The sequence below is a fragment of the Micropterus salmoides genome, unplaced genomic scaffold, assembly GCF_014851395.1.
Source record: "Micropterus salmoides isolate LMB-PRFRI ecotype aquatic unplaced genomic scaffold, ASM1485139v1 Ms_hic_scaffold_22, whole genome shotgun sequence".
Taxonomy (NCBI): domain Eukaryota; kingdom Metazoa; phylum Chordata; class Actinopteri; order Centrarchiformes; family Centrarchidae; genus Micropterus; species Micropterus salmoides.
Window position 1 is genome coordinate 16,372,262 of NW_024041373.1, and position 24,144 is coordinate 16,396,405.

General features: G+C 40.5%; 2 protein-coding genes and 1 long non-coding RNA gene across 4 annotated transcripts; 1 reads left to right on the forward strand and 2 right to left on the reverse strand.

Moving 5' to 3' along the window:
• Positions 1–12,092, reverse strand: hif1an (hypoxia inducible factor 1 subunit alpha inhibitor). 2 transcript variants are annotated; one of them, XM_038737128.1, is made up of 8 exons: positions 11,921–12,092; positions 5,475–5,725; positions 4,752–4,900; positions 4,477–4,622; positions 4,052–4,158; positions 2,501–2,564; positions 2,271–2,381; positions 1–1,961 (listed from the first exon to the last, which is right to left on the reverse strand). In XM_038737128.1, exons 1-8 carry the CDS (start codon positions 11,981–11,983, stop codon positions 1,905–1,907), a joined length of 948 nt encoding a protein of 315 aa, XP_038593056.1. In that variant the 5' UTR covers positions 11,984–12,092; the 3' UTR covers positions 1–1,904. The 2 variants fall into 2 exon arrangements, with proteins under 2 accessions (XP_038593056.1, XP_038593055.1); XM_038737127.1 differs by lacking the exon at positions 11,921–12,092 and adding an exon at positions 8,530–8,904.
• LOC119917054 lies at positions 8,885–16,097 on the forward strand. Its single transcript, XR_005447211.1, has 5 exons — positions 8,885–9,019; positions 12,650–12,853; positions 14,242–14,386; positions 14,514–14,577; positions 15,973–16,097. It is a non-coding gene; the product is annotated as an uncharacterized LOC119917054 (long non-coding RNA).
• Positions 15,213–24,143, reverse strand: wnt8b (wingless-type MMTV integration site family, member 8b). Its single transcript, XM_038737126.1, has 6 exons — positions 20,925–24,143; positions 19,973–20,006; positions 18,736–18,874; positions 18,030–18,155; positions 17,791–17,933; positions 15,213–16,613 (listed from the first exon to the last, which is right to left on the reverse strand). Exons 1-6 carry the CDS (start codon positions 20,993–20,995, stop codon positions 16,044–16,046), a joined length of 1,083 nt encoding a protein of 360 aa, XP_038593054.1. The 5' UTR covers positions 20,996–24,143; the 3' UTR covers positions 15,213–16,043.
• Position 24,144: the final 1 nt, after the last annotated feature.

The following is a 24,144-nucleotide window of genomic DNA, read 5'->3' on the forward strand; positions in this document are numbered from 1 at the left end:
TTTGCAAACAAACTTTAATCGGAGGAACAAAGACAGCACGCACTGTGTTGAAAACAAACCAGGCATCCATTAATACAAACATACCGCTATCTCTATGAACCCTTAATAGGGAAAATAGGGAAAACCCTTAATTAGCCGTTTAATGAGTGAAAACAAACATTTTGACCATTTAAAAAAAAAAAGTTAATCATGTCCTTGAAACATTCAGTGGCACACCATTGTTAAGCAAGGCACATGTAGTAAACAGGGTTAACTTAGAAAAGCCATACATATCAAATCTTACATAAGGTCAATTCTTTTTTTCTTTTTTTCTTTTTTTACAGAGGAATTAGCCCTATTAATTGGGAGTTTTATAGTTCATCACTTGCTGATTCATTGAGTGTCGCAATGGCAGACAAAGCTTTCTGAATGTTTGTATGTTGGTTTGGCACATACAGCACAACATATGAATTGATCCTCCCTTTTTGTTTAATGTACATTTTTACAACAGCACTTCCAAGATCTTCAAAATATGGCTGCATGTAAGTAAAAATAAGTGCATTTCTGAGGATTGTTAACCTACAGTAACCACCAGAGCAAGTTTTCAACTTGAATTAGACTTTTGTACACATTGGAGCATTATATTATCTGAGATCTGCTGCATTTAATACAACATATTGAATATTTGTATTTTGCAGCAGTATAGTGCATGGACCGGGTAACAATACTTAAAGCTTAATATGCAACTGAAAACCTGACCTCTAGATGGTACATTATGTTGCACTGCAATGGCTGATACATGAGCAACATCCCAGCAGTCAGCTAGTTCAGACCGTTAAAAACATGTTAACATGAACATATCATTTCAGCACTTTGCTTTAACCACTTTTACACTCATGACCCTCATATTCCCAAGACCAGATCGCCTGTACGCACTTTGAGAAGTTTCCCCAAAAACAGTAACTTGAAGCATTTCCTTTTCATTCTTAAAGTTAACTGTATTTTCTAAACTAAAATTGCAGTATGTATTTATGTACATTTTTAGTGCTCCCTCACCTATTACTATAGCGCATCCAGTAAAGTCCTTGAAATATAAATCAAACAAGCAAGAGCATAAATTAAAACACAAAGTAATCACTCAGCTAAAATAGCAGTCACATATTCCTTCAACTGAATATATGAGCCACTTTTTCCACACCCACACATATTTCATCAGTTTTTAATCACGTCTGTGTTTTATTACCGTGCCTATGCGGTCTTCTTTGCAACAGGAAATTCTTGCAGATCACTCCCAAAGACCGTGTAGGTAGAGATAATGCAGATTACGGGGATAAATATTTCAAAAACGCATCATCACACTCACTCTTATCTTTCGATGTATGAACCAAATCAGCTGTCTTAGTGATAAAGATGGAGAATATAGTATGGTCATTCCACATTTAGTAACCTACAATGATGTTATTACATGTCCTGTATTTAACTGATGTACTGTATATAAAATACCCCTTGACTCATCCATTAGTGGTCAAAATATGTAGGCTGTTCCAAAGGTACCGATCTCACAACTTCTACTGACTGGGTGAGCAAATGCACCCAAATAACCTTTAGCTTGAATTATGAGAATGTTGAAGACACTGGTTCACATAAATCCATCCATAAGTCTATAAGTTAGGCCTCCTCTTCACAGACTTCATCAAGTAGGGCGCATTCCCATAAGCCAGTCAGATGTGTCTTCTGTAATTGTTGTATTTGCAATGACCATGGCACTCAGAGATGACAGCAGAATGGTTTGAAGATGGCTGCTTATTGCCATGCCGCGATACGTAGATCCAAAGTAAGAATGCGCATTACACACGCAGCAGTCTCACTTTCACACACATACAGTTTTCCGAAGCAGTTTAGTCTACAGTTTGAAGGGTGTGGCTCTAATTGTGATCCTGGTCGTATCGTCCCGTGATCATCGTTTTCAGTAAAGGTCCAACCTACAGAAATGATAAAGATAAGCTTCTTCATAGGTTCAGATATAGTGCATTGTTTTACTCACTGTCCCAGACTGCATATATCTTTCCTTTGTACTAAATCCAGTAAGCCATAAATATTCGCAGTAATTGGGTTGCTGGGAAGGGTCAGCATGCCCCAGGGATTTCATGCAACAGGTGACCTAAATGTGGGTCTGATTTGATGTTCTAGAAACTGGCGGTGTGACATTCATTTGTGACTTACGCAATCAGCACACTGATGACAGGAAAGAGTTTGTATTGCAAAGAGGACATAACATCAAGTGCTTTTACCTCATGTGGGTCTCCAAGTGCTTCTCCCAGCATCTTCTCAATATTTCTCATGATGGCCACCTTCTGATGAGCTCGCAGGGGGTATTCTATCCTCTTAGGTGTGGGGGCACCCTGAAGCAATAAGTCAAAAAATGGGTCATGAAATGAGTAGTCATGAAGAAACATGGAGTGGCAAAGACAGCACAAATGTGTGCGTAAGTAACAGTTGTAATGTATCAAATTATGCGTACTTTATACCAGAAGTTTACAGTGATCGTCACTCCGCCATTCAACAGTGATTCAATGTGATGCCACCTGGAGAAAGAAGAAAAATGTTAACTAAACTCATCAAACTCTTGCTGTCAGACAGCAACTTTCTGCAGCTCTTCCTTTAATTTAATGTCAGCATCATACGCGCAAGCAAGAAATTGATCAAGAAACTACAGGCTGAGGGAGGAAAATGCAGTATAGTAACTAGATAACACTAGAGCTGCAACAATTTACTGATTAGTTGTGAACTATTCTGATTAATTGTTTTAAGTAATCTTTTAAGAATATATGTCCAAATTCCCTGATTTCAGCTTCTCAAATGTGAATATTTTCTGTCTTCTTTTGTCCTCTATGCTAGTAAACTGAATATTGTTGGGTTGTGGCCAAAACACGACATTTGATGACGTCACCTTGGGAAACACTGATCAACATCAACGTTTTCTGACATTTTATGGACCAAAAAACTAATCTATTAATCGTGAAAATGATCGACAGACTAATCGATAATGAAAATAATCATTAGTTGCAGCCCTAGGTGAACCCCAGTTGTTTTGCAGTTTTTCTTAGTGGTGGTACATATTCATGGTGAAAACTCCCAAAAATAAATGCCAACCCAAGGAAATCACTGGGTGCAGTGACAGCTTCCAGGCCACCTTTGAGCTTTATGTACATGTAGGTTAATGCTTGAAAACTGCAATATGTACTTAGTTAGCAACAAACCATGTTGGTTAGAAGCCATTACTGTAGTGTTAACAGAACAGAGTTGTACATTTTCATCACCAAACCAACATAAATGTAGTTTATTCTTGAACTATAGCTTGTGCAAGCTTAATATGAAGCCCTCCCAGTAAATCAGTAGCTAAGCTGCTTTTTCTTACCTGTTAAGAGTAGTTTAAAAATATAACACCCGTGCCCTGTACTCATGCTCCAACACATAAACTTCATTACTAACAATTACGACTGCAATATACATTAGTTAATTTTGACAGCACAAATTTCTACCAATTCTGGGCCAACCAATAAGACACAGTTAATACTCAATAATAATAATAAAAAAACATTGATAAACAGCACAATGAGCTGTTAATCAAAGAATATCATACTGAAATACAGAGAGCATGAAAACACAACTGACAGTACATCCAAGAAACTCAATGCTAGGGCTTAAATATAAAACTTTTATTGAAACCACTTTATGGTCTCTTGTGCAATTTTCATATGGCTGGAGGCGTTAAAAGGTGAAAAGCATGTAAAAAATACCATTTAAAATTAAATACTGTCATTTTGCAAAGATGTCCTGGCCTACACATCATATTCTACTGACAGAAAACATCTTTGTTTGGTACCAATACCCTTAAAAATCACACTATAATCATTTTAATATGTTTTTCAATAAAAATGAGAATAATGATAAATATTGTTCATCCCTTCTCAATACACTAGAGATAATCAGCGGATTTGGTGGTAGAGCTGTTTTTTTTACCCAAGTAATGTTGGTATACATAATTTCTATAAGAAGTGTAATTTCTTACCAATACATGGGGATGTAGAGTACGTCTCCTGGGCCCACAACAGCCTCACAGCCAACAACATTTTGAAAATTGGGAAACTTCTCATAATCGGGATTATCAAAATCAACCTATAAATGAAAAGTATAGATGTGTTACAAAACATGAAGAATACCTCATACATCTGCAAAATACTTTTAATTCCTTCCTACTTTTCTGATAAATGTTTGAAAATAAGTACAAATGTACAAAATGTATGTCCTTATTTCAAGTAATCTTAACACAACATCTTAAAAATAACTTTTTTTAATGTGTAGAGACCATTGTATAATGTCTTTGAGGGGATTCCCTCTGACATCTTCACTGTGAATTATCTCTACCACTATTGATGAAGGTAACTGAACTAAATTACAAATGTGCAATTACATGAATAAAGTTTTATGGCTTACTTGGCTCTGTCTGTCACAGGGGTGATGCACAGGGTATGGATAGAGACACTCAAACTGGTCTGGGGGGAAGAGGATGCATCTCTTGTGGCCTTTGATCTGTGCAAAGAAGTTCTGCTGCTCATCGTAATGCGCTGGTGTCACATTACCTATGGTGAGAGAGTATTAATAGAAAATGTGATGTGAAACATTGAGGAGAATGAAAAGTGAGGAGCCGTGTGATCGTACATTATACAGCGGAAACCATGAAACAGCATTCCTTATGCCAGAACCCTTACCCTCCATGCCTATGAGCAGCAGGTTGGATGTCAGCTGTCCCCAGTTTCTCTTGGCTTGCTGCTTGTTGATCCAGTTCCAGTTGAAACCAAGGAAGTCAACAACAATCTTTTTCCCTACTGTGTCATTCAGGGTCTGCTGCAAATATACCCTTGAAATGCATGAGAAGAGAGATGTGAAAATGTTATGCGCCAGTTTGTTCTACGTGAAACAAGTTGCAATTCTGGTAATTTTCCAAAGTCCTATTAATTTGTCTGCAGGATATAAGCAATGTGCTTTGAAGACTACATCTCCTTCAAACCACAAACAATATGACATTGAAGGAAGCAGACCATGTAAATCTAAATAGATATCACCCACTGTGAGCGTCAGCGTGTCAAACAGCGAGTTCACTTTAGTAAGTGATCTGTGTTTGTGCACCAGGGCCAAGTCCGGTCACAGCAATGACCGGACTTGGTCATTGCTTCTCCCCTGATTCTCCTGTGTAAATGCTTAGTTATTCGCTCTACTTTCCTGTACCGCATTACATTTCATGAGAAAAATAAAAACACCTTTCACTGTCAAGAACACCCGCAGCACAACCACATTGTGGTCTGGCACACTTGGGTTACTAGCCTGTTTGAGCTTCCAATGATTGTGTTTAGATTGAGCAACAGCCCAGGCAGGGTTAATATAAACATAACTCACATCATATTCCTGTTCCAACTAAAATAAATATATCTTACCTCTCCTCTCCTCCCATCTCCTCTGTTAAATGCATTTTTTCCACAAATTCGGAGAATTTCATTTCCACTCGTTGTGACTTGGGGACAAAGTTCTCATAATTAGACATTTTTTTCTCATCATAGTAGAGGAATTTGTGTTTTTCGGCGATGTAAACAGAGAAGTCTCCATTTCCAATGTTCTCCTGGAGGTAGTCAATGTCCCATTTGAGGGCTGGATAAACAAGGTTTGTGTCTGTCAAAACCACCGGTTCCTGAAAACAGATAAAAGGACATTTCATTACAGTAATATTACAGAAATGTGTATTTTTTATAGTTTATGTCAAGTGAATTAGACTTGTAAAAACAAGCAATTCTCTCTAAAGAATTAATCACTGCAAGACTGGTTTCCTATAATATTTTAGTGTTTTTTTTATAACTATGTATTATCTCATGATTATAGCCTATTGTAAGATTTAAGTGTTGTTTTTTTCAATCTACAATTAAGTTTTACTTTAACATTTATTACTATTAATGTGGTTCATAAAAATTGGTGAAAAGAAAGTCCTTTAAAATGTCATTGTATTATTTTAAAGTAAAAAGACGTGTTACACAAACATTGCTGCATGTGTGTCATCTTGACTGTTTCACAATGCTTTTCCCTCACCAAATCCCGGAACTATTTATATTTTTGTCTAGAATAACCTTTTAATCAAAAAGGAACATAAACCCCCGGCACACACCCGCGCAGCACATCGATAGTGCAGTGTTTGGACACACTGAGCTCCGAGGGCTACGTGACTAACTGAACGTAGACCGGTGGGCGCGCTCCCGCCGCCTGTCTCTCACTGCACCGGGCTCTCGGTTTCACTTTCGCCGGAGAACGCGGGCACTGTTCGGTCTCGATAAGTTACAACGGCGCAGGAAACACCCCGCCGCCGTCGTCGACTAACTTTAGCGTGGCCATCGTTTAATTTGCGGCGTCTGGGTCAAAGAGACACGTCAGATATCAGTCTTTGTGGCTTTCACGTATTGTGTTGACTGTAAAAATCGGTTTTGTGTTCTGCCTTGATACGACGCGTGCATGCATACGGGGACATGCCCCGTGTGTCCTCGGGGTTCAGAGCTCCACACTGTTATCGTTTTCTAATGCTGCTACAGTATGAACAAGCCATTAGGGACTCGAAATTAAGACCGATAATTCCAGTTCTAAACTAAAATGAAAACATGAAGAGGTCACTGAATGTGAGCCACAATATCACTTTTATTTAGTGCGACGTATTTATTCATTCATGTATCAGAGTTCATGTTTGAAACTGACAAATTAGATTGCCTACAGCTACTGCTGAAAGTGACCATAACCTCTCCAGTTTCCTCAGGCCAAACAAATAACACTCAATTCCAGCTAAATTATAAATATGCAATAGTGCAAACCATAGTGTATAAATGGATCCATGGCCCACACATGCATGGGTTTTAGTCTTTCATTTTCCTGTTCTACAATAATATTAATCATACACTACAACAAACCATTATTTATTTACCCTCTGACTTCTTTTGTTGCCTATCACAACTTTTTTGTATTCATATTCTATATTAAGTGTAAATCATATGAATCTGTGTTTGCAAAAATAATAGACTAGCAAAAACCATTCTTAGTGTTTTAAATTATGTAAGAGCAAATCCAGTCAAATCATCAGGGTGTCACTACATAAAACACATTTATACTTTTGTTTTAGAAATCACATTCAAAGAATTTTCTTTCCTTAACATGTTTCACAATGAATTCACATTTGAATGTCACAAAGTTGCAATATGGCGTGTGGGTTAGTTTGACAAGACTGCTGTGTTGCTGTTCTTGTAAACCATTTCTCAAGAGCTGGCTATTGTGGGTTGGTGCGCAGTAGATTCAACAATATCTGAGTGGAGAACAGGAACCCGGTCAATTTTGAGAAACATTGAGGATGACGCATTTCTATTCATGTCTAATGACAAGATAGAAGAGAAAGGTTTTCTAACAAGGAATCTAATTTGTTAACACTCCTTTTTGGTCTGCATCTGGGTGAGACGCACTTAAATGAACTCCTGAATGTTTCCATTTTTCATCACACATTAATTACTAAGGTGAATAGGTTCCCTAATCATAACACAAACTAAGACTGTGGCTCTTTAATGGAGATAATAACATGGTCTGTACAGCACTAGCAGGCAAATGCAATCATAAGAAAACAAGCTGCTTTTTCTCCTAACCAGAACAGCATACCTGCAAAGCAATCAATTGATATATTGTTTTGTCATCAGTCAACCATCACCAATCAGATGTCAAAGGCAGCACTACCTGACCTCACTAATTGGAATACCCTTGAACTTGAAACCGAGTGCAGGCTTGCAGTTTTATTATGCTGCCATTACCAAACGTACAAAAAGCCCACTGATAGTAACCAAAGTCACACTTTTACAAACTAGTCACAGGTGGGCTGCTTATTTTAATGTATAGATTATCAAAGACTGAACAAATGCCTTTCTCTTGTTAATAAGCCTACTTTGTAGTTCACTGTCACTAATGGAGATTTGCCAAATCCTTCCAGCTGGGAAGCTGGAACTGAGACATTCATGCTTGAAAAATGACTTAGCCTAAATTATTAATATAGATATAATATTACAATAGCTATAGATAAGTATAAACATAGCTACAGAGAAAAAGTTCCAGCCCTACAGATTAATCTATTTTAACATTAGGTTAGGGTGATATCACCATTACAAATTGAGCTACTTGACTTCTAAAATTAGGATCCATCTCTGAGTAAATGTCCCTGGGATGATTTAACACCAAGTCTGAGAACAGGCTAAAAGAAAATGATACAGTTTACTGTCACTTTCAACACCTCGCTGTACATACATAAGATAATGTACACTAATGACTGTTGTTTTTTACCTAATATAGTTTCGTTTTGACTCATACTGTTTGTGGTGCAGGTCTATCTGTGCGGTTCTTGCCATGAAAAGCTCTGAGATCCCTTCACTGACAGGGCAAGCAATGCGTGTTCAAAGTTTCCGCGAGCCAACTTAGCCGGTTTACCTCATTGTTTATTAGTATCTCTGCCCTGGGGTCCGTATGAGACAGTCTAGGAATTGGCTTGGTGGGGAAAGAATATTTTCGGAGCTGGGACTCATCCCAGTCCCGGTTCTGGACGCCACTGAAAGCGGCGCCGCCTTCACTCGCCGCCGGCTCAGCCTCCGCTGCCATGGTCGTCAACAAGCGCTGATTAGCTGCCTCCGTCCACCTTACAATAAAACAACCACAGACTGGCTTTATCTTCCGGACTCTAACCTGCTAGGACCCGGACTCAGCAGCGGTGAAATCACAAAATCTTTCCCATTCACAGTTATTAAATTAATGAAGGGAATCCGCGCCGTCCTGGCGATAGCTCTCCTTCGGTTCCGTGTGGTGTTTATGGTTTACACACCGTGTTGACAACACGAAAACAAACGACACAAACTAAATTGTCAGGGAAACACTTCCATAATTGTAGCGCCAGAATATCGGACAGCGACGCATAGTGTACTGGGTGAGTAAATGCTTATGCTGTAATACTTTCTCTATACCACTAGAGGACGCTATTGCACTTACTTTGTATGCAGTTTTTCAGAAAATGATTGTCAAGCAAATAGGCTACAATTCCAGCTCTGAGGGATATTGGGCTATATTGCGCTCAGTGAGCATGATAAACGCATGCAAGGTTTGAAATTATATGAGGAGATTGTATCAAGTACTGTATTTGAGTAAAGGTTTGAGGTACTTGCAGTTTACTTAAATATTTCCATCTTATGCTACTTATTATATCTACTCTATTACATTTTTAGAAGGAAATATTTTCCTACTTTATTCTGAGTGACAATGCACATTGTACACTCATTTGAAGAGACAGAGTCAGAGAAACATATCTTAAGCCTTTTTTGCTACATTTATTTAGGCCTGTAGTAGAATAGTAGTTTATATAAATTTGTATTGGTAAATTTTCTATATATCTATTGCATTTTCATAGTTTAAACTACTCAAAAGTATATTAAGCATTTAAAATAAGCTCCACCTTTACCAACTACATTTAAAAAAAATTAAACTTTTTAAATTTAATTTTATTATTAAAGTCCAACAATGCAATAGTAAGACTTGGAGGGATCATTCTGTATAACCAGGCCTACAGTAGTATAATTTCTACTTTTGACACAAGGCCTGTACAAATTACTGATAATACAGCTACTACTTAAATAAAATATTGAATACTTTCGCCTAAAAACAAAGCAATATGAACAGCGCTCACCCGACAAAACGTTTGTATGGGTGGATTATTTTTTGGACATATATTTACTTTTTTTGTTAGGCTGAGACCTCTAATGGCAGAGGAAGTCATGTGACATCAACCCGTTCTCACTCCCAAACATCACGGGCGAGTTCAATCTCAAAACGTTTTGCACCGGTTTGCAACGTTTTCAGATTGAACGACATGTTTTTCCTTGAAACGTTGCGCAACGTTCTGCAACGGGCTTCGGGGTATGTTTTCTCCCGTTTGGTGGGCGTGTCTCATGTGTTACCCAATCAACTGCAACAAGTTTGTAAACACAACGGCGTTAAAAAGCCAGGAAAAAGTATTTTGGGTTAAAACGTGTAGCCTACATTGAGTCTACAAAGCCTTACTTAACTTGAAACATGTCACCTTCATTTTCTTTCATACAAGACACAAGAAATCTGCAAGATTTCTCCACTCATTCACTACTCCCTACCCCCTATGTAGGGAGTTGTATGTAGAGCACTATATAGGGAGCTCACTCGCATTATTAAAACAACACTTTCGGACCACTCCGATCGTTATTTCGTCGCCGTTAATTACGTCATTGCCGTCGGACAATCAGTTTTTTTCAGCACAATGCATGACGGTATATATGGCTTGGTTAGTGACCATCGGTTGTACGCTACTTTTCAAAATGCATTCTGGGATACATTGAGTGGACTATATAGGGTATAATATCGCTTACTATACATTCGGACAGCACTACAAAATGGCGAGCTCACTATATAGTTCACTATAGAGTGAGTAGTGGGTGATTTTGGACACGGTGTGTTCAGGGCCACCACCGTTTCCGTTGAAAAAAACGTTTTGCTAGGTTTTGTCTGTGCTGAACTCGCCCCACATATGGAGGCAGACCCATCGGCGTAAGTTTGTAACGCCCTGGGGATCCCTATAGCGTCATAATTCAAGGCAGTGGGGGAAGCCCTGTAGCATCAGTTTTTGAGGTAAAGGGCGGTATATGAGATTAAACAGAAAAGAGTGAGTATGCAGGTGGGTGGGTGGAGGGGCCAGAACCTGGACATTGAACCAGGAAACCAGGTCTGTGTCCTGTGTGAAACAAAAAGTTAACATTAATAATTTTTATTGAAGTTTCGGAGTTAAATTGCGTAAGTTATGTAAGTTAACAAATCTACGTAGTGATTTTAAGCCACACCATCATCTTTTCCTAACCTTAACCCAGCAGGCTACGTTTTGTGCCTAAACATAACCAAAGTGCAATTTTTCACGACTTTAATAACCTGCCATTTCGAATTGGTGATGTTTCGAAACGCTAGAGTCTTATTTTGAAAGTCTAACCGGCCGTTGCATATTTATTGCTGCTAACTTTACCGGACGTTGCATATTTGTTGTTGCTAAGCGTTGCTAACTTGACTACGAAGCCTTAAACGTATAATAATTGCGCTAAAGGGGTACCCAGGGCGTCAAAAAGCAACGCCAAAGGGCCTTGACCGAGTCGGGAGTGAGAATATGCTGGTGACATAGCGACATAGTCCATGTACTGTGGTTGGTGTGATAGATGAGTCATTCAAGAGACTGAAGATTTCTTGTGTCTTGTATGAAAGAAAATGAAGGTGACATGTTTCAAGTTAATTAACGCTTTGTAGACGCAATGTAGGCTACATGTTTTAACTCAAACCACGATCTCTTCCTAAACCCAACCAAGTAGTTTTGTTGCCCAAACCTCACCAAACTATGATTGTTTCGTGGCTTAAGTAAAGTAGAAGGTCCTGGCCTGTCACTGGACTGGTACAGGAAACACTCATGTGTCATTTTGGAGAACGGTCTGTATGGTTCTTCCACACGCTTCTACTGACCTTAATATTTGTCAAATGAATAAATTGTTTAATTGCCAATATGTCTATTTTCTTCGGACTTCAATCATCCAATCCACTAAACAACACCAAACAAAGTCAACAGCGAAGAAAAGCGGTTTGGCATTGTCAGAGAAGATTTGGCACATTTTTCATGGGAAAAACCTACTCAGCTCTGCTGCTCCTACAAATGCATGTTCCTTACAAATATGGCGCCATTTAAAAGGGACATTAACAGGCTATCCAATAGTATAAGATTTATTGACAAGAAGCATTGTTACAACAAAGAAATAATCACAAGTTTCCTTACTTTTTGCTTGTAGTTTATGTTGTTTTGGGACACTTGACAATCGATGTCTAGGTATGAGGACATGATCTAAATACTTCCTCCACCAGTGCCGGTCTGAACAATGCTCTGTACAGCATGAAGCAATACTTAAGAATTATAATAAAGGACAAGCCACATTATGTTTTAATCAAACAGGCTGAGAAGTTGTCACAGCTGTCATTCTCTTTATGAAAGATATGGTAATAAAAGACTGAGCAAAGACTTTTGAAATCATGAGCCAATATTTGATTTTGGTTATCTTTGCCTCAGCATTGGGCTACTGTATTGATCAGTGGGCGATCATTCTTCATGAGATAGCTGTGCACGCTGTACCTTGCTGGGTGGACTTAATCAGTCGATGGACCCTTGCTCTGTTTCATCAACATCACACTGGCATTGAACTAAATAGAGTGCATGTATTCTATCACTTTGATCACTGCTACTTTGTAATTTTTAAACTTTTTGTGACAGCTTTTTAAAGCCACACACAGGCATAATTTTAGCTCAAAAGTCATAAAGCATCTCCTAAAACATTGGTAAAACTTGATACATACATCTTGTATGTTTTCTCTTGAATCAGGCTTTATGAGCAGATTTCCACTGCTAGGACTAGTTTGGGCTCCCTGGTGGGTTCCCATGCTCTGTGTTTCCTGTGCAGATCAGTGAGCTGAGCTGATCCCCCTGATGCTCCTCTCTCCCCATTCTTTGCAGATAACCACAGCCAGGAGCTTGACCACCCTGGTGAACCTCAAGGAGCTTGTATCTCAATCATGCTGATAGCAACAAACACACACACCACTGCTGTCTTCTGCCCAACAGATTGACTGCTGTCAAAACAAAGGCCTTCTCAAGGAGCTACTGTTACAATGAAACAGTTGTTAAGTGAAAGCAAACATGCAGTTTTTGAGCTTACAGGTAATGCCATAATGATACAACACAGGTAAATACAGACTTCAGTTTTGTTAACCACTTTAAGAGCACATGGTGGACGTCCCATTCATCTGCACTCATCTGTGTTGGCTTTCTCTCACATTCATACTGACCCTCGCACCTCTACGTGTTGTAGGTCCGGAACTCCTAAGCCATAAATCCTATTAGTCAAGGATTCTCTGAAGTATTTTAGTCCTTTTTCCCATCTTTTATTGATTGCATGATCACTCACTACCTGAGAGACATCTGATCCCTTTGTGTATTTATATGTTGCAGAGCCACAAAAGTATTAATTAAAATAATACTCGATTCCACCTCACACCAAAACATCAAAACAACCATCTTTCAATGATGCCACTACTGTATAGAAGAAGAAAAAAACACATACACATTTCTGTCAATAATCTCTGGTGTTCTCCACAGAAGTTTAAATTGATCGGTCAAGCTCTGTGAGAAAGCATCTGCTTAAAATCCCTACTCTTCCTCTGTGGTGTCACCTTTCTCTCCGCCACCTTGAGCTCATGTGTTATCGCAAATTCAACATGGCAGGCCCAGCTTGAGAGACGGAAGTTCAAACCCATCGGTCGAAGGTCGTGTCACTCTCTGGATAGGGGTGGGGGTTCTGTAGTCTGAGTCACGATCAACACTATGTGATATTTCACACAGCATTATTTCATTCCGTGCATCTCCCCTTTTTGCATTTGTGTGTTTGTTAATTTGAGGGAATGACATCAAGAGAGAATGCGGGTAGAAAATAAGAAGCATAGTGAAAAAAGGTGATAAAGACATGTTGGATTTCTTTGTATGTCTGTAATCCAAGTTTTAGCCTCATACTGTGGTCTCTGGTTGTCCATGTGAATCTCATAGCCTTCTAATCTCATACTCCATTTTGTTATGAACATAAGAACACATATAGAAAACTGTAGTACAGCAGGGTAAAGGGTAAGTGTTACAATAACCTGATACTGCGCCCCCCCCCCCCCCCCCCCCCCCATTTCTGCTGCTGGTGCTCAACTGATCTTGACTGAATAAGCGAACGGTGTCACAGGTGTGTCAGATTGTTGAACTCGTTTTCCTGTGTTTTTTTCTTTTCCATACATTAACTGATTACTGTGTCAGCAGGCTTTCCTTTTGTGGGATTTATTATTTACATGTGGGTATACGTGGGACATTTTCTGCAGAGGGTGAGCCGGCGCATGAAAGCATGACTCATAACCCCCCCCCCACACACACACACACACACACACACACACAAAAAGAAAAAAATTGATGCACCAAGTTTAAAGTGGCTTTGTTAAATTTTATCCAACATGCACATCCAAATGAACATTTTGACGTGACTCTGTTGTCCTCCCTATCTGAGTAAATTGCAGAACATCCACAGAGCCGCGGGGCAAAAGCTTGGTATGCTGGTTCTTTTGTTGGTGAGAGGTTTTTGCTGAATGCCAGGCAGAGCAATCCAGCCAGCCCACAGGGGTCATCAGAGGAGGGAGGAGTTTTGATTATGATCATTATTTGGTAAATAAGATGTCAACAAGGTGTTTCCTTGACACTTTATTGAGAAAAAGGAGGAAGGTGCAGAAATGAACGCCCCCTTCTCAATGGGACCTCTAATCTTCTCTTTCATGACCCATCTCGTCTAAAGGGTTTCGGTGTTGGCTGCCATGTGCTAGTCTGCCTGGGCCTGGCACTTCTTACTTGCAGGTGGGGTGAGTATCCTGGCAAGCATGTGTTTATAAAACCCACTTGTTTGGGCACAATACTTGAACTAACTTCTTTTGAGAGAACAGTGTGAATCTGTGCAAAGCCTTTTCCCAAAGTCCTTTAGAAGGCGACAGCCCATTGAGAGTAGAGAAGAAGGGATTACCTTCCTCGACAGTGGTGCATTTCCGAGAGAGCTGATTAGCTCTGCATTCATTGTTAAATCGAGCAAAGGAAGGCCCTAGAGGAGTGAAAGGATCCAAATAGGTGGGCCCAGAAATAAAACAGCCACAGGAAGCCCAGCACAGGCAACCCAAAGTTTTCCCAACATTTCTTTCCCCCACTCCTAAGGAGGTGCGGCGTGAAAAAGGAGATTAGCATACAAAATTAGAGGCGGGATGATTTTTAAGGGCAACTTGCCTCATGCCCTCCACCCCCATGGCCCTACTCTGTCTGGACAAAGTTAATTAAACTAGTATTAAACAGTAAAGAAACTTCCAAGCGCTTGGGAGTTAGGGGGCTCTTTGAGGATTACCATGATGAGGGAGAGAACGGGAGGCATTTGTTAAGGCGAAATTGAGAAAGGCGTGATGGCGCGAGGAAAGATTTTTATTCTTGTTTGTTTGCCCCAGTATCCTAACCCCAATGTGAACAATGTGAAGAGTAAGGTTGTGTTTACTGCAAACCATCATGTATTACTGTCTCAAGGGGTATGTTAAAGAAGGATGAACACTTTCTTCAGGTCCAATGATATATGATTGACGGATTTATTATTATTTCATTACATTTTATTAGAAAACAAACCACAAAGGCAACTAATAATAAAGCAAAACTAGGAGATGCTGTGCAATAAATTAACAATGTACAGTACAAAGTGCTTGATTTTATATACAATTAAATACATCAAGAGGGCAGGAAAGGTCAGGGCAAGCCAGATGACGGGAGACCAGAGGTTCCCCAAAAAATGTCAAAAAGTTCGGCAGTGATAGTTGGAATAGACGAAGATTACTGCTATGCTGACAGTCTTAGGCAGTCGTGGGAATACAACCTGATGGGTTATTGAAAATTATTATTTTAAAAAATAATTATGCCATTGCTCCAGTAGTCCGAATATCTATCGCTCAAAAACTAACTAAAAAAATAAATAAATCTTGTTGGAGAATGTGTAAGTCAGAGAAAATACTATTCAAATGCCCAGTGACTTTTCAAAATGTTGTAAAAAGTATAAAAATATATCTTAAATACATTTATACCAAAAAAATCTACAAAGTTGTAAGCCCCCCCCATGTTCTCTTTCTTGTGGCTTTGTGCACATCACACAATTAACTTCCTAATACAAAATTGACAATGAAAATGCTGAAGTTGCATTTTTGCTAAGTTTCTGTCTATTTGAAAATGCACAGAGAGTCTGAGTGCTGACAGGAGCTGCAGCGGTACAGATATGACGACAACAGGGGAGAAGTGATGAAGATTCTCAGTGCTTCTTCCTCAGTCTGAGGTTCTTCCGGCGACTACTGGCACTTTCGTTCCTTCCCCTCTGGCCTCCTCTCTTTACACAAAAGTACTTGGTCACTGTCTTCCTGCACTGCTCACACTTGACCGCGCAGCACCAGTGGAATTTACAATTACAGCTCGACACCATCTCAGCTTTGCGCTCCTCCACAGCCAGCCCGCACTCCCCGCAAAGCCTCTTGCAGCTCCGCTTCTCCCATTTGGTCAAGTTCTTGCCCTTCTTAAGGCACTCGCGGCCCTCTGTGCCCGGCAAGCCCAGCGTGCGGTTTTCCAGGCAGTAATCGGGGGAGTCTTCGAGGTGTACCAGCTCCTTGCGAGAGATGGAGCTAAAGGTCTCGGCGATGGCCCCCCTGCTGGCAGCGCTGTTCCCGGCTCCTCGGAGGAGATCCACCTTCAGAGCCCTGTGGTACTTCTCCTTCAAATAGTTCCCCACCTCCCTGAAATCTGGCAGCTGCAGCCAGCAGGTCTGAGTGGTGCAGCTTCCTGATACCCCATGGCACTTACATGTTTTCTGCATGGTCCCCTTCACAGCCTGGAGACACAGTAGGGAGGTAAAGACGGAAAGGTTCATTTTATTAAAATGTATTTGTAGTTCACTGTATTGAAGAATATTGGTGTCATGTAAAAGACAGTGTCAGTTTCCAAACATGCGTACATGTGTGTCTATCTAATATATATGAGTAAAAGACAGGATGTCCATTGTCTCTTGATTGATGTGTTGTCAAATTAACTGATTGTATTCTCAAAGTTTTGAAGTTAAGTTTAAGAAAAGGTATGAATACACTGAAAGGAAGAAATGATAGCTTCAAGGCCCGTTGCTGATTTTCTTTGTCGTCCGCAGTGTTTCCTGACTTTACCCGAAACAAAGCAGCTGTCGGTTGAAAAGGGACATTTCTTTTCGCGAGGAGGGGATGAACTTTCTGCTGAGGTTAGGCTGAATCAAAGTTTCACATTGAGTCCTATTGTCCCCCCAGAAGAAATAGGAGTATTTATTTAGCATGTTCATTATCAACATGTTTTCTAGTGTGAGAAGACCCAATGGAGAGTCCCATTGAGTGAAGAAATGAAAAAGGAGTTTTTCTCTCTTTCTATCCTCATTTTTTTCTGTTACAATGATGCTCCAGGTGCCATGGGGATCCTAGGGCCCAACAGGGGGGAGCAAAGGCACCGTAAACAAAGAGCACTTCAGCTGCACGCCTGTGGTCCCCTCAGACTCCCTTGGGGCCAAACAAAGACCAACATAAATGTGGGATCCTTATTGCAAGAATAAAACTAAACACTTATTTTAAAAAGCAGCATAATACAGAATGCTGTGCAATGTCTGGCTCCCCAGGATCTCTAATTAAGCCTGCACCAGCAATCCTGAGATTCTTGAGTTGAGGTATTGTCATAAGGGGCATTCAGCACTAGTAAATAGGCCCTTCTGGTACACCGAACACACTGTTATTATTGGGGACGAGTGGCACCTCACTTATAGCGACGTGAAAAGGATGCTTGGGTGGCACACTCAGTGTAATTCTGAGCAGGGAAAAATGATTCAAAAGATGCTTTACACTGTGCAATCAGTTGGAGGGCCCACAGAGATTCCCAAAATTTAAACCAGGCTGCCACCCAGTTTAAATACTGTATGGTTCAAAGTCGAGACCTTATACTTAAGGCCCATCTCTCATTGCCAAATGGATGGCATGACTTAAGAGCACCGACTGTACCTTGCGTCCAGCCTCGTTATTATGGAGATTCATAGCCGCCCGTGCATCCTGCCCAGTCTCCAAGGCATCCACAAACTGTTTGGAGATGGCCTCGCCAAAGCCAACATTGTCACTGCAGCCGCCCCAGAGCCAGCCGTGACCACCTAGGAGAATAAAAAAAATAATTAAGTAAAAATCCACCTGTGTGTCAGCCTCTGCTGCTGTGGGTATTCATGTACAGATTTGTCTATTTTTCTGACCCCGCTGTCCATTCCTGCTGTCATCACAGCCGCAGTTGTCAAAGTCTCCAAGACTGCAGTTCCTGGTTAAAGTGTACATGACTCCAGCGGAGCTGATGGCATGGACGAATGCTGTCTCCCGATTTGCTGTCAGCAGAGAAACTCTTTAACCATCTTGTCTCATCACACAGATCACTCATTGTATGTTAGGAATATATTTTAATACCTTTCTCTCAGTACCTGCAAAAAAAACTTTAATTATCATATTTATTATTTAGTTGTACTTTTAACTGAAAAAAACCTTAATTACCTATATTCTGTTCTGACCATGAAACCAGCGTCATTGGTGTGCCTACATGTTCACTTTGTATTGCCAAACATATTGATTCTTTCATAAGCTGCAAATACAGGCAATGATTATGGTGGGCGGGGGGGGGGCATGGATTATTGTGTTTGTTATGCTTCTAGTGCCCGTGCCAACTGTAACTAACCCAAGGGGTGGTGAATGTTTTGACTAAGCAAACATCCCTATTTCACAAAGGGCAAAAACAGCCCCCTCTGACACAGAAACTTGCAACAAACAGGAGCAGACAGTTACAAAACACTTAAAACATCTTTAAAATTCCATTAGGCAATTCCCATTAGTTTCCCATTTAGAAGTGGAACGTCTGTCGAGATGTCTGAGCTGGTGTTAAGGCCAGCTGGTCTCTGGGGACTCTAGACTTACCGCTGCGGAGGCTGCTGTGCGTGGACAGCTGCAGAGCTCGCTCGGGGCAGTTCCAGCGGTCCCATGCAAACTGGTATTTGCACTCCTCAATACCACTCTGTGCTCCTGCTGCCACACTGCTGGAGTAGATCAGGTATGCCTGCAGCAGCAAAGACAGGGATAATATTAAACTCATAAGATAATGCACAGGTACCCCACGTCTTGCAACAAAGACAACACGATTTAAGATGTTGAGGTGGTTGCTGGCATGATTTGATACTCAGTTTATCCACCTTAGATTGTTAATTAAAATTAGATTAAAATGTGAGCATTTGCACCCTAATAAACCCAACCCAATCAATCTAATATAAGTGTGACATTTTAAATAAATGACACAAGCCTGAGCCCAGATCACAAACAGATGTCACTTTAAGAGAGTCCTTTGTCACAGCTTCACTTCTGGTGCTTCTGAACAGACTCAGGGTTCACCAAATCAAAAGTTATATGTGAAAGAAAAGTAGGAATGGTGATGGGAACCAGTCTCAGGCTCTTTTACATTTATATCTTCCTACTGGTGAGAAATGCTTTACTCTCAAGTCTTTCACGTACCTTTCTTGACCAGGACATAAAGCCCAGACTGAAACACTATTACTACACTAGGAAGTTTTAAAATGTGTCTTGGCACAAGTGGGTAATATATCAATAAGTACTTAATGTTCTGGAGACTGACATTTTTTTCATGACAAAAACATTGTGAAATGCATTCAAACATTGTACTTTTTAAACGATGTTTCGTTGAGTTGTCTTTAACCAGTACTCTCTGTCCTTGCCTTTCGCCCGCCTCTCCGCTGCCTGTTCAAACTGTGTGAACGATAATATAACTAATATGTCTCAAGTGGCCTTTGGTGAGATGGAGTACCACCTCTTTCACAGGGGTCTGGCTCACTAATGATGACCACCCACTACAGCAATGCCAGCCCTCAGCTCTTAAAACATTCAGCCTGCTGATACACAGAGCCTCTGAATAAGGTCAAGTGTACAGAGGGGGGGGGGGGGGGGGGTTCCAAAGGGCTAAGAATATCACTGATATATCATTAGTGCCATTGTTGCATACAGACAGGTACCAGAGCTTGTCCATACACTTGAGTTAAGATATCACAAGGACAACAGGCCTTAAAAAACACAGAGTCCATGTTTTCACTACCTCTCTCTTTTGGGCAAAGGACAGGGAGAAAAGATCAAAAGAAAGTTGGCTTACCTTGGGTCCAGTCATCAAGAAATTATTCACTGACCTGGAAAAGAAGACAGCTTATTCACTCTGGGAAGCTCAGTGTCCTTCACAAATTCCTCTGCTAACATCTCTCATTAGTGCGCTTTGTAACATGTTAAACTGTGACACCAGTAGGAATCCAAACCTCAGCAACACGGCTGAATTTGTTAAAGCGCTTCTAGAAATGTAAGAACTAAGGGTAACACTAATGTTATTAACACTTGATTACTTACATGTTGGGTTGCCAGGATTGGAAAAATCCCATTGGCTGGTGTTTATCCTTTCTACTTGGAAATAATGCAGCTCTATTATATAGGCTATAGAGGGTAATCTATTTATAAAGGCTTATAGGTTTCTCACCTTCTAATAAACCATCAAGGCTGCCATTATAAATGTTAATAAATCATTAATAAATGGTTTTAACCCATCATGTCTGCAGTTTTACGTGTTGGTAGGTTGTTAAGAAATTAATTTTGTACCAGATTGTCTGCAGCCCTTTTCCAGAAATAAGGAGTCAGACCAGTCAAAAGGAGTTTTTTACAACCTGGCAAACCCAAGTTATTTTTTTCAAACTGCTTACAACTGATGTATAAAGCATTAATAAATTATGTATTCACCATTACTAAATAAATAATAATTAGTTAAAACCTATAAACCCTTTATAACAGGTGCCTTATTGGAAGCTGTAGGCTACTGGTGAAATTAATAAAATATATTCTTTTACAATTTCTGTGAAAAAGTATTCCTTTTGAATAATACTCTAAGTCCTACTACTGATGAGAGAGATATATAAATAAGGGTTTACAAACAATTTTATAAATGCTTGTGTTGCATATATTGCCACCACCATGAAATGAAATGTTTGGAGATGAACATCATCAGGACAACAAAATAATAATTCATAATAAAAACGGGGGGGGACATAATAAAACCAACTTACCAACAGCAGTATGACCTCATGTGAGTCAGGAGAATGAAAATGTAATAAAAAACCTCCAAATGCATGAACATCCTGTCAGCTGAGGGTGATGATGGTGACTCTGAGCCTGTCCAAAGCCTGCAGACAGTCAAACGATGGAGAGGAAACTGAGCTACCAGCACATGAAACTTCACCAGGGCTTCCAAGATTTAAGGAGGGGACTCTGAAATGGAGCTGCTCTTGTCCCAACAAGAGATTATCTGCTTAATTAAAGATTTTCCCCCTTCTTACTCTCTCGGCCAATCAGAAGTATTGTACCAAGGAGAGACTGAAATGATCAAAAGGGCACCCTGGGCCTTCAGGGCCGGGCAACGGTAGGTTCCCTGCCTCCTTTCAAGAGCAAAGGAAGATCTGTTTAATCCTATAGGAAAAGTGTAACAGTGATCCCTTGAATTTCTGGTCAGAAAACTCGGCCTATCTAATGCCCAGCTGATTGTGGGGGATTAGTGGATGGCAAATTGTCAGTTTGATAAGAGAGAGAGAAAAAAGGCCCATACTGCTTGCTCTTGGGGAAGAAATTCATGTTTTCACAAAGTGATTGAATCAATATTTATCTCCCTGAAACAGAAGGACCATTACTGAGACGGAAGTCGACAGGCATTGCCTCAAAAGTGTTATTTAACAGTTTCATTTAAAATGGGGTCACACTGCCACGACAAGTATCGGAAGATCATTTATTTAGGGATCAGCTGCCGGTAGATGCGTAGGCCTAACTTTTACGATGATCAGGGATATTATTTCCATTTTCCCACATCTGTGCACCTTTAGTCGCAGAATTAGATGCGACGATATAGATACCTGCAAATAAGAAAGTGACAAACTTGTAGTCTAATTTTCCATTTAGGCTAATTCAATGTATGATTTAGGTCGCTGATAGGATGCTATCAGGTCATAGTGAATCATTATTGTAATTTGCACACTTTTTCCTGCATTTTCAATCAGCTAAATATAAAACAGGATGACTTTTGTTTAGTTCCCCGGATCATTTCAAAGAGAGAATTCCTCCGAGTCATGTTCCTCCATCAGAAAATAGAAGGTGGATTTTTCCTAGCCATTGATCAGATAGCGTATGGGACATTTGCATCACTAATCCAGACGGTCCCTACCTAACGCTGGATGAAGAGTTATTCCCCAATAACCCTGTCTGACCCTTAGGACCCTTTCCTTCGGCACAGGCAGTCCTTTAGCGATCTTCTTGTGTGCAAATTAGGATTAGAGAAGAAGGTGATTTGGAGTTGGGGGGGGGGGCTTCTGAGGGATGTTTTTGGAATAAGATTTAAAGTGGCATGACAAGTAAAATAGTAAAATGAGACAACCGCAGGACCCACTCCACACTTCATGTTGTTTTAGCATTTCATATAGCCTACGCTACACAATAAATGATCCCTTCACAGAAAGCCTCAACTAAAACGCGCAGTCATGCCTATTCTCTAGGCAAATCAACACTAGTCATTTCTCAAGAGCAAAGTATTAACGTTAGGCCTATGTGCTCTATGTTTGAAACCCAGTTTTTACACAAATGCAAACGCCTGAGCATAGGCTGCTGGAAAGTGGGCATGATGACAATCAAAAATGTAAATCCTAAGCACATTCATCCTTTTTCTGAATCATTTCATTCTACCAAATGATCTCCTGAAAAGCGGCCAGCAACAGCAACAACATCAGGCCACTGTAGTTAACAAGTCCTCTGTGTTGCACATGTTTGCAAGTGCCGAACTCAAACAGTCTGGCAGGCCACAGAGACGTGTCTGAGCTCTCACTGGGAGTGTGAACACGCTGAGGTTTTACATGTCGTGAAGAGGATGGCCTGACAGTCAGCAGCCAATGACCAGAGAGAGGGCTGATGTCACGGTTGGGGCAACCGAGATCAGCAGTGGTGGGGCCACTTGCAGCCTACATTTGGACCGGACTCAGACTGTTGGTGGCGCCGCTCTGTAGCAGACTCCAGCATTTTGGCACAAAATCACCAACTGCAACATGCACGTAATATTTTGTGACTTACCCAGAACAGAAGGATGATGCACCGCGTTAGCCGTTTATTTGACTTGCAGTAAAGTAATTCTCCAGCAGAGGGAGCAAGTTCACAGATCCTTACAAAAGTGGAGAGATGTGATCACAAACACTGAAGCGTCTTTGTTGCCCTCAGCAAGGAAATTGTTTTTTTGGTTGCCCACCTCTAAGCAAATTGGTTTTTAAATACTGGGAGCTGGTGCTTTGCTCAAAGGTACTTCAACAGGCCTGGTAGTGCATGGAGAGGAGGAAATTTTGAACTCAGCGCACCTGACCTCCCTGCTGCTCCAATCATGGATTACAGACATGACCACAGTTAAAACAAAAAACAAAAGCCTGTTGTAACATTTAAGTCTTGCAGTAGTGGAGATTTAAAGCTGTAAAACATTAAGTACCATATCTACAGAAAGCTGTCATCTTTGGATCCCCAAGGAATGTTCATACTATATCTGCACATATTTCAAATAGGTGTTTATGGTGGTGTGACAAGTTCGGCGACCTTGCAACAATGTTAGATGTACGTAAGACTGGTGAGCCAAGCATGAAAAGCTGAGGTGGCCTAGATCCCCATCAGTACAGGCATGCAGACAGGAGACAAGGCTTTCAATTAGCAAGTACAATGTGTGTTCACAAACAGGAAGAATGGGAGATGGCTCAATTATGACAGCAGAAAGATGAAGATAAAAACGTGCAGACCTGTCGGACCAACTCATGGGATCACTATATAAAAGCATGTTGTGCACATTCAAACCCACACAACTGTCAGTGATGCTCCAAAAATGTCACACACAAAAAAAGTAGGCCTATGTCAATGCAGCATCTCAGATCATTAATTTACATACTCACGCTTGGTGGGGTGGTATGTGTCATCCTCAAGCTCAGGTCCTCCAGAGGTCTGGGAGTTGAGGGTTCTGCACAATCTCTTAGCTGTTCCAAGCCTGCACTCTTCTGGACAGAGACTTTCAATGTTGTACCTGGAATGTGGTGGAGCCACTCTCCCAGTTTGGGACTCACCCCAGTGCTCCGATTATTACTGGCACCACTTCTGTATTTACCTATTTTCCTTTAGTTTCTATGATTTTTTACAGTGATTTATGTTTTATTCTTTAGGGCACACTTTGTTAACGATTTGATGCTTTTGAATAATTCTTGATAGTATAGGTAATATACT

What these genes read in the sequence shown, in the direction of transcription:
- hif1an (XM_038737127.1), bottom strand. Translation starts at nt 8,697, where the DNA reads ATGGCAGCGGAGGCTGAGCCGGCGGCGAGTGAAGGCGGCGCCGCTTTC. An exon ending in AGATACTAATAAACAATGAG is followed by an intron (nt 5,726 to 8,529) that starts GTAAACCGGCTA and finishes ATCTGTTTTCAG; the next exon opens with GAACCGGTGGTTTTGACAGA. An exon ending in GAGATGGGAGGAGAGGAGAG is followed by an intron (nt 4,901 to 5,474) that starts GTAAGATATATT and finishes ATGCATTTCAAG; the next exon opens with GGTATATTTGCAGCAGACCC.
- wnt8b (XM_038737126.1), bottom strand. Translation starts at nt 20,995, where the DNA reads ATGTTCATGCATTTGGAGGTTTTTTATTACATTTTCATTCTCCTGACT. An exon ending in ATGAGGTCATACTGCTGTTG is followed by an intron (nt 20,007 to 20,924) that starts GTAAGTTGGTTT and finishes CTTCTTTTCCAG; the next exon opens with GTCAGTGAATAATTTCTTGA. An exon ending in GCACAGCAGCCTCCGCAGCG is followed by an intron (nt 18,156 to 18,735) that starts GTAAGTCTAGAG and finishes CTCTGCTGACAG; the next exon opens with CAAATCGGGAGACAGCATTC.